At 47.2% G+C, this 10,161-nt stretch overlaps 2 protein-coding genes across 3 annotated transcripts in view; one reads left to right on the top strand and one right to left on the bottom strand.

Annotated features, from left to right (window-relative positions):
* Window positions 1–1,950: 1,950 nt before the first annotated feature.
* Window positions 1,951–10,161, bottom strand: part of IDUA (alpha-L-iduronidase) — a 60,005-nt gene continuing 51,794 nt past the window's right edge. Inside the window, exons 11-14 of the mRNA XM_081845129.1 lie at window positions 5,880–6,005; window positions 4,141–4,217; window positions 3,151–3,251; window positions 1,951–2,494 (exon numbers count right to left, since the gene is read on the bottom strand). Of these exons, the coding sequence (XP_081701255.1) occupies window positions 2,397–2,494; window positions 3,151–3,251; window positions 4,141–4,217; window positions 5,880–6,005 (402 nt within the window). The 3' untranslated portion in view covers window positions 1,951–2,396. The remainder of the gene's footprint in view (window positions 2,495–3,150; window positions 3,252–4,140; window positions 4,218–5,879; window positions 6,006–10,161) is intronic.
* SLC26A1 (solute carrier family 26 member 1) overlaps window positions 6,563–10,161 on the top strand; it is a 127,526-nt gene continuing 123,927 nt past the window's right edge. Inside the window, exons 1-2 of one of the 2 annotated variants that reach the window (XM_081845093.1) lie at window positions 6,563–7,308; window positions 9,905–10,103. The gene's annotated coding sequence lies outside the window, so the exon portion shown is untranslated. Of the gene's footprint in view, window positions 7,309–8,920; window positions 10,104–10,161 lie in introns of those variants that run through there. The other variant, XM_081845091.1, reaches the window with a different exon arrangement.

Raw genomic sequence — 10,161 nt, 5'->3', positions numbered from 1 at the left:
TAAGGACCTTTGTTGGCAAGGTGATGTCATGTGCATACATTTACACAAATAATGACTTGGTCGTGGTCCTCATCCTCCCCTCCAATAATAAAATACATTCTGTATGCAGAAATACTGCAGCTCTCCTGCCTCAGTCACGTACTAGGCCTAGTATTTGTAAGGATCCTGAGCACTAACTAGTAGTATGAGAGACTGTGTAAAGACTGGAGGCAGTGTGTGTGTGTGTGTGTGTGTGTGTGTGTCCTTCATTTTTTTTCAACTGATCCTGAGAATGAGAGCAGACAGTCCTGGGAGGCAACCTATCTCTGTAAATTATTGGCCCTGGCTCTTACGTTTTTAGAGGTGGCTCCAAGAGCTGGACCAAACTGTTTCAGTCTACCAAACACAATGAGATTGAAAGCCCTCCTTTTATTTAGTTTTTTAAGCTCAAAAACAAGTCATCAACTTTTGGGGGGCTGGGCATTGGGTACTTTGAATTTCGAAAAAGTGCTGTGGGTACCAGTTACAAAATGGCTGCCGCATCTAAAAGAGCACAAAATGGCATAGGTATGCTGCCCCATCAATGTGGGGGGAGCACCTATATCAGCTACTGCCGTGTCAAAGAGGTGAAATGTATTATTTACTTAAATCTAGTGGAAAGTGCCCAGCATTGCTCAAGAATGCTAAGAAACTAAAACAATTCAGTGCAGTTTTGAAAGTTTCATTCCATCATCCGGATTCAAAATGGTGCCCAAATTGTATGCAAGCGTAGAGAAAAAAACCTGCTCCCTGATCTTAGGATCCGTCATGCAAAATTTGGTTATGCTATGTTAGGCATCCAATCGCCCACAGAACAAACAAAGAGACAAAGAACCTTCCGAAATACAGTGGTGCCCCGCAAGACGAACGCCTCGCAAGACGGAAAATCCGCTAGACGAAAGGGTTTTCCGTTTTGGAGGCGCTTCGCTAAACGAATTTCCCTATGGGGTTGCCTCGCAAGACGAAAAAATCTTGCGAGTTCCCGCGGGTTTTTTTTCACTTTTTTTCGCCCTTTCCCTAAGCGCTAAGCCGCTTATCAGCTGTTCCGCTGATAAGCCGCTTCTCAGCTGATCGCTAAAAGCCGCTAGACCGCTAATAGCGCTAATCCGCTAAGCTGTCAATGGGCTTGCTTCGCAAGACGAAAAAACCGCTAGACGAAGAGAATCGCGGAACGGATTAATTTCGTCTTGCGAGGCACCACTGTATAAAGCAGATCTTTATTCAAATGAGAGATTCCAAAAATTGCATGTAGCATCCAAGCTCAACATGAGTACCTTTAATCAACTTTTTGTTTTGCGCAAGCATAGAAAATACAAACCTACTTCTAAAACCAAATTCTTAAAAAGATTGGCACTTGCTATCTTCCCGCTCCTGAGCACATTTCCCAGAATGCTATTCTTCCAGCCCAGGGGTCAGGAAACTTTTTCTGTGGGGGGCCGGTTCACGGTCCCTCAGAACTTGTGGCGGACCGGACGGCGCACACACCTTCCCTACTTCTCTCAGAGACAGAGCGGCTGAGATACCTCCACTCACTGCGTTCAGATTGAGCAGGCTGGGCTGGGCTGGGGAGGGGGCACCCCACTGGTGCTGGGTCTCGGCCATGTTGCCAATGTGCCACCGCCAGGCAGCACAGAAGAGTCTTCCTCCTCTTCCTCCTTGCAGGCTCTCTGCTCCCACTTCTTCCTGCCCCTTCGCTTCTCCTCCTCCTCGGAGCAAGAAGTCAACAAGGCGCGCTGCCCTGTGCCTCACCCCGATTGGAGCAGCAAGCCTTGGGAAGGGTCACCATTGGCCGCCAGCTTGCGTCAAACCGGCCAATGGAGGGGAGGCCTGAGGTTGCTTAGGCTTCGGATTGGCCAGCATCGTGGAAGTCTGAGCAACCTTGGAGCATGCTGGGAGCTGTAGTTGGGGGGGTCGCAAAAAATGGTGCCCCCAAAAAATTTCACGGGCTGGATCCAGAGGGCAATTGGGCCAGATCCAGCCTGCGGACCGTAGTTTGCTGACCCCTGTTCCAACCCATTCATTATTATTTTTTTCTAATCCATTTGACTCTCGAAATTAGTTACTGCAGGGGCTTGAACAAGTGCTTACATCAGCAGCTGGCGTCCCTTGGGTTGTGGGGGGAGGCAGTTCTGTTGCCTGCCTTAGGGTGCTACTTTATTTTTCAAATTTATTTCTTGAAAACGAAACTTTTGGTGTTCTGGAGTAGCTTCCAGTCGCTCTCCTCATTTCTCCTCTGACACCCTGGAAGTCGAGTTGTTCTGGGCATTGTGAGGGGGAATTTCTTAAAGAGTATGAAGAACCACTGCTTTAAGGAGCCTGACAAAGTGCAAGCCTAATTCTGTAAGTTCTGGCTTGTCTTGAGGTGTTCTTGGCCTTTCTTAAGATGCTTCATTGTAGTACACCGGGAGAGAAAACGGCCCCGCTCTGCCCCAATAATCCACAGCTCGCACTTTGTAAAACCCTGAGACTGTTGTTTCTGTAGAGAAAGTCCAACACAAATAGTTAGTTGAACATCTTGGTTATACTGAGAAAGACTGGGGGGGAAATTACATTGACAAAACGCCTATATTTTGGTGTGTGTTTTTTTCTAAGTAAATGCTTATCTCTGCAGCCAAATGTTCAGATAAGCCAGGTATCAACTATTTGTACTTTGTGGCAATAACTGAAGACCTTTTTTGTTTTGACAAGAATGAAAAAGAATTTTTAAAAAAGCTGTCTGCCTTTAAAATTGCCGGGTCCCTAGACTGAATCTTTGATCCTTCTGTGTACTTTTAACCTTCCTACACAAAGCATCCCCTTATAAACCTGTGTGAAACTTCTCACTATGTACCTTAAATCTTCCCATAAAGTTTTACACTTCTTGAGCAGAAGAACTTCTACAACCAAAAGCAACCATTTGATGATGATATATTATTAATTATTATTAATAATAATAATACCCCACCCAAATGGCTGGGTTTCCCCAGCCACTCTGGGCGGCTCTGTTATCAAGCAAGGACACATTACAGTTCCTCAAGATTGCTTCAAAAAACGAAGCAGCCAATTTTGAAAAAAGGTTGTGTGGAAGAATTGAAATGATCTTAATTTGCTTTTGTTCTAAAATTAAAAATAAAGAAAGACACTGGACGTTACCTGGACCGTAGACCAAAGCTGTAAATATACTGTCTTTGACACTGATCTGGCGGAATGTTTTTCTATCCTGTGAGAAAAACACTTCAAATTTTTTCAGGCACCTATGAAGGAAAACCAACAAAGACATCACAGAGACTTGCAAGCTTATTGCTGTTACCCTGCAAGGATTTTTCAGAGGAAAATAAGCAGAAATTAAAGACAACTGTTCCAAACCTATTTACCGTATTTTCCGCTCTATAGGATGCACCCAACCATAGGATGCACCTTGTTTTAGAGGGGGAGAACAAGAAAAAAAATATTCTCCCCCTCTCTGCTCAGCGCCCCTTCAGCGAAGCGGCAGGAGAAACGGAGCCCCTTCCATTTCTCCTCCCACTTCGCTGAAGGGGCGCTGCGCAGCTCTCCCTCTCTGCTGAAGCCAGGAGTCTTGCTCTCCCGGCTTCAACAAAAGGAACTCGAAGCCTCTGGAGCGCAGCACGAGTTCCCGCTGCGCTCCGGAGGCTTCAGGCAGCTATCCCTGAAGCCTGGAGAGCGAGAGGGGTTGGTGCGCACCGACGCCTCTCGCTCTCCGGGCTTCAGGGATAGCTGCCTGAAGCCTCCGGAGCATGGAGGGAGCGCTCCCTCTGCACTTCGGAGGCTTCGCGTTGCTATTGCTGAAGCCAAGGAGCCTGCATTCACTCCATAGGATGCACACACATTTCCCCTTAATTTTTGGAGGGGAAAAAGTGCATCCTATAGAGCGAAAAATACGGCAATCTAAAGCACCTGCCTTGCGCTAGGCCATCAGACTCCAAGCGAGGTGAGCAAGAAGCAATTCATATGGCCCCAGAGCTCAGCAATATTCAGCCATTGCCCTCTGGATTTTCCAGTCTGATTCCTCACAGTTTGTGAAATGTACAGTTGCTATTTCGCTACTGCTTTACGCAAAGAATTTGAAAAAGGTGGATTTAAAACCGAGACAGTTCTGCATTCCTTCAGGCGTGAGTTACCTACTTTGAATTCACACAGCTGTCGTCCCACACGACCAAAACTTGTCCCTTTGTGAGATGGATGAGGCGAACACCATTCACCTGACAAGACAGATTAGCTCAGGGTTAGCATGGCATGGAAAAGGGACGTGGGTGGCGCTGTGGGTTAAACCACAGAGCCTAGGGCTTGCTGATCAGAATGTCGGCAGTTCGAATCCCTGCAACGGGGTGAGCTCCCGTTCCTCGGTCCCTGCTCCTGCCAACCTAGCAGTTCGAAAGCACGTCAAAGTGCAGGTAGATAAATAGGTACCGCTCCGGCGGGAAGGTAAACGGCGTTTCTGTGCGCTGCTCTGGTTCGCCAGAAGCGGCTTAGTCATGCTGGCCACATGACCCGGAAGCTGTACCTCGGCTTCCTCGGCCAATAAAGGGAGATGAGCACCGCAACCCCAGAGTTGGTCACGACTGGACCTAACGGTCAGGGGTCTCTTTACCTTTACCTTATAGCATAGCATGTATCAAAAAAGTGAGTTTATTTTTATTTATTTATTACATTATTTTATGTATTTTTTTTCCACTAAAGCAAGATGGAAGAGAGCTTTAAAAAACGGATCAATTTGACCAAATGATGAGGCCACTAGGAATGGCTGATAAACTGGAGACAAAACGAAACATAAAAGTGGGTATGGTTTCTCATGAGAGTGTGTTTCATCACATGAGTGTCCACATCCAGTGGCGGACTATGGCCTCCCAAATTGCAGTGGTGCCCTGTGTGATGCTAAAATTTGGTGACCCCCGCCTCTCTCATTCTGTCCCAAAGCCCCTGCACCACACCAGTCGTGCTACCCTAAAACCGCCTCTGCCACCTGCAGCCAGAAGCAGAAAAACTGAGATGCAAGCCAATGGTGTAAGGGAAGAAGAGGCCATAATTACTGGACCTGCTTTCAGAGTGGCTGACAAGAGGGTGCTTCTCCTTGCAAGTCTGGGTTGCCAACAGCTTCTCTAAAGGAACCATATTTGTAGTGGGATGTGGGAAGGGGGCAGTCATCTGTAGAGCTGACCACTTACACATGGCCGAAAATAAATCAAAAAGTACATTGATTTACACAAAATCAACAGACACTCGCTTATACAGTGGTGCCCCGCAAGACGAACGCCTCGCAAGACGGAAAACCCGCTAGACGAAAGGGTTTTCCGTTTTGGAGGCGCTTCGCAAAACAAATTTCCCTATGGGCTTGCTTCGCAAGACGAAAATGTCTTGCGAGTTCCTGCGGGTTTTTTCCCCCTTCCCCCCCTTTTTCTAAGCAGCTAAGCCACTTATCAGCTGATCCGCTAAGCTGATAAGCCACTAAAAGCCGCTAAACCGCTAATAGCGCTAATCCGCTAAGCTGTCAATGGGCTTGCTTCGCAAGACGAAAAAACCGCTATACGAAGAGACTCACGGAATGGATTAATTTCGTCTTGCGAGGCACCACTGTATGTTTTATTATGTTTTTTTATATGTTGGAAGCTGCTCAGAGTGGCTGGGTTAACCCAGTCAGATGGGCGGGGTGTAAATAATAAAATTATTATTATTAATAATAAGAGTGATCTTATATGATTTGCTAATGAAGAGTGGCTTATGATAACAAAAGCACTGAGCCAATAGTATTTATCTGAAACAAAATGGGTCCCAAACTCCAACACCCTAAGCTGGACTCAGAAAAACAAATGAACCAAAGAAAATTGGATTAGAGGTTCCACCCTTCTACAGGATGTTGTGCCTACCTGATTGGGAGCAGCGAGAGGCTTTGCACAGATGTGGACGAGGAAGACGGAGGGAACTGGGAGCTCTTGTTTCAGCACCAAGCTGCCTTTTGCTGGGAGTGAAAATGGCCCTTTCACCACAGGGTCCTATGAAATAAAATAAAAATGCTTAATGGTCCCTGAGGAGAAACTTCCCTACAGTAGCCTATTGGTATTAACCATGGTGATATGCTAAACATTGTCCAGGGGCCAGAGGGCACATGATCCACTTGCACAGGTAAGCAAATCTCAGCTTGAATGGGAGATCACTCAGCAGTGCCCAAGTTAGCCATTCGGAGCGTTCTGAAAGAAGATAAGAAAAAGTGCAACAGAGCTTTTGAACAAAAAGTGCTTCTTTGGAACCTTTTCCCCCTTCATGTGGGGAATGTGTGCATAGGATGGAGCACAACCACAGCTCATCATGTTAGAACGCAAAACCTGAAGTGGGTTGTTTTGAAGGAGAGATCTGGGGTTAGCATATTTTACTTGAATGCTCTTGGGATTATTGGAGGTATCTCTCTGGCCCATGTGGGAAGCCGGATGTTAAGACTGTTCATTCAGCCTCCTTTCAAAACACGTTTTCCCTTTGTACTTTTCCCATGCTTTCAGACTTCCACCTGGAAACGCCAATTGCGCCATACATATAAAGTACATTTGTAGCCTCCAAAAAGAATTCTGGGAACTGTAGAATGCCAAAGGTCTGCAAGCTGTAGCTCTGTGAGGGGACACTATGTTTCCCAGGATTATTTGGGTGGAGGGGTGATGAGCCATGACTGTTAAGGTGGCATCGGCATGCTCTAAATGTATGGTGTAGCTTACTGACCATTTCAGATTATCCAAGACCAAAAGTAAGCTGGAGAGGCGTGGTGAAAAATCCCCACTGTGGATTTCTGCTGTGATTTGCAGTGGAAAATTGGCAGGCGCAGAAGTGAAAAAAAACACCATGTTTCTGCCTCACTGCAATTCTTCCTGACCCTACATTAGAAAACATGTGTGCAATGAGGTAACTTGCAGTTCTTCCTTTAGCCAAAACACAACCCAAAAAACCCCAACCGCATCATTTTTAAATATATATATATATATCCACAGGGCAGGGTTCAGATTTCCTGGAGGGGGATCAGTGGGGCAGGGATCCCCCAGTGCGCAGGTATGTGCTTACGAAGGAGAACCGGCTTAAAGATCAAAAGTAACGCAAAAGCGGTGGCCCTTCAGCTGGCCTTGCTCATTCGGATAGCCTTACAACAAATATTTATGTAGCACTGACAGCGCACTGTGGAGTCAGCTCTACAGAAAAGATGATCCAGCAGGAAGCGAACATCTGGACAGCATAAAAGGGACGGAATAAATTTTTACCAACTCCTCACTTCTGAGGTACTCACAAGGAAGGGGATACCAGAGGCACGAGTGGTAGGTAAGTAGGGGGTTGAAGGTGGGGAAGGGGCACCTCCTTCATTTTGGGGATGCTTCTGAGGCCCTAACTGCACTACAAACGTATATCAGTGCTATACCAGTTTAATGACTGAGGCTTTCTCCCCAAGCACTCTGGGAATTGTAGTTTGGTGAGAGTGCTGACTCTCCCAAGCTTGTGCTTCTCCCACTCCACAAAAACTCCCAGGGTTCCCTGAGGAAAGAGAATGGATATTATGGTGGTTAAAATCTGTAGTGCAGAGGAGCCCTGTGATCACACTATATTTAGCCGAAATATATACTGTTATATTTTACCAGAGGAGGATTCTTGATGGCGATGTGGTCCATTCCTGCTATATAGCAGACAAGAACTGCTGTCAAGGTTCTCACCCTCTTAAACCATTCTGCACTGTGCAGAAATTCAGTGAGGGTAAAAAACATTAGCCAAAGTGAGATGGCTGCTTCAAGACAGCTGCTTTTGGGTGTCATGAAATGGCAACAAATGGTTATTTAATTTATTATCACAGTATTTTTAGAAAGGAGGGACGTGGGCGGTGCTGTGGGTTAAACCACAGAGCCTAGGATTTTCTGATCAGAAGGTCGGCGGTTTGAATCCCCGCAACGGGGTGAGCTCCCGTTGCTCGGTGCCTGCTCCTGCCAACCCAGCAGTTCGAAAGCACAAAGTGCAAGTAGATAAATAGGTACCGCTCCGGCGGGAAGGTAAACGGCGTTTCCGTGCGCTGCTCTGGTTCGCCAGAAGCGGCTTAGTCATGCTGGCCGCATGACCCGGAAGCTGTGCGCCGGCTCCCTCTGCCAATAAAGCGAGATGAGCGCTGCAACCCCAGAGTCGGTCACGACTGGACCTAATGGTCAGGGGTCCCTTTACCTTTAAAGGGGAATAAGGAGGATTCATTGCACTAGCGTAACTGTTTAGTTGAATCCTGGCCACAACGATCATCTGGTGTATTTGGGGTCCCTTTACCTTATTTTTGGAAAGGAGGGAAGGGCACCTGTGAAATTTTATTTGACTCAGGTGGCAAAATAAACTTGAGCAACCATGATCAGGTGGCAATGGAAGGGCCTCATTTGATCCTCTGCTTCAGGCAATAAAACATTTGGGGCTGGCTCTGGCATAAACCTTGTAAATTAAAAGGAGGGGGTGGATTAGCAGCCGGGGCGGTAGAGGGCCCAATATATTTTTGAAATGAACTAGCAGGGCATAGTATCTAAAAGAGCAACTAACATGACAGTTATCCATATGTAACGTTCAACAAACATACAGTAGCTGAGCTATACAAATAAACAAGTGTACGTTATACACGAACACCTGTACATGATAAATGAAAGTTTGCGCTGGTGTTCAGTGAAATGTGTGAATGAGCCTCTGATCAACGGGTTTTGAGCGCAGAGCCTAGGGCTTGCTGATCAGAAGGTTGGCGGTTCGAATCCCCGCGATGGGGTGAGCTCCCATTGCTCGGTCCCTGCTCCTGCCAACCTAGCAGTTTGAAAGTACGTCAAAGTGCAAGTAGATAAATAGGCAGGAAGGTAAGTGGCATTTCCGTGCGCTGCTCTGGTTCGCCAGAAGTGGCTTAGTCATGCTGGCCATGTGACCCGGAAGCTATATGCCAGCTCCCTCAGCCAGTAAAGCAAGATGAGCGCCGCAACCCCAGAGTCGTCCGCAACTGGACCTAATGGTCAGGGGTCCCTTTATCTTTACCTCCCAAGAAGAAAAGCAAAAGCAAGAGGCAATGTGGTGCAGTGGATAGAGTACTGGACTAGGACCTCAGGGTTCAAATCCTCACTTGGCCACGGGGCCGGTCTGTCTCTCAGCCTAGCCTACCTCACAGGGTTGTTGTGATGATAAAATAGGGAGGGCAAGAACCATGTTGGCACCTTGAGACCCTTGGAGAAAAGGTGGGGTAGATACGTAGCAATAATAATAAATAAAATGTTTGGTGCTTTTTAGCTTAGAGAACAAAGATTACTAAGTGCAATCCTGAACGTGATTACTCAGAAGCAAGATCCTCTGTGTTGAATGCCATTTTTACTCTGGTGTGTTAAGGACTGAAGTCAAGGCATGATAGAAACTTACAAAATAATGGATGTTGCGGAATGTTTTTGTCGCTGTCCCATGTTGCTAGAATTGAAGGTCACTCAATGTAGCTGAATGGCAGCAGAGTTAGGACAGAAACAGTAAAAGGTAAAGGGTAAAGGGACCCCTGACCATTAGGTCCAGTCGTGACCGACTCTGGGGTTGCGGCGCTCATCTCGCTTTATTGGCCGAGGGAGCCGGCGTACAGCTTCCGGGTCATGTGGCCAGCAGGACTAAGCCGCTTCTGGCGAACCAGAGCAGCGCACGGAAACGCAGTTTACCTTCCCACCGGAGTGGTACCTATTTATCTACTTGCACTTTGAGGTGCTTTCGAACTGCTAGGTTGGCAGGAGCAGGGACAGAGCAACGGGAGCTCACCCCGTCGTGGGGATTCGAACCGCTGACCTTCTGATCAGCAAGCCCTAGGCTCTGTGGTTCAACCCACAACACCACCTGCGTCCCCCAGGACAGAAACAACTAAATAGCTAAATGGAACTTCCTTTTACAGGGGCAGTGTACCTTCGTATGCCCAATGCTGGGGGGACCAACAACAGAAGAATAGCTGCCATTTGCGTATGTTGCTTGTGAGCTCAGAGAGGCATCTAGCTGGCTGCTGTGGGAAACAGAATGCTGAATCTGATGGGCCTCAGTCTGATCTGGCAGGGCAGCCTTTGTGATCAGCAAGGCTGGCGCGCAAACTGTCTGAGGTAAGGAAACCGGAAAAATACCACCCAAGAGAACGTAGTTGAAGTTTGTGAGGGAGAA

Source organism: Podarcis erhardii (genome assembly GCF_964252035.2).
Source record: "Podarcis erhardii genome assembly, chromosome: 17".
Classification (NCBI taxonomy): Eukaryota; Metazoa; Chordata; class Lepidosauria; order Squamata; family Lacertidae; genus Podarcis; species Podarcis erhardii.
Note: the sequence above shows the minus strand (reverse complement) of the source record. Positions and strands in the feature narration are given on the sequence as shown.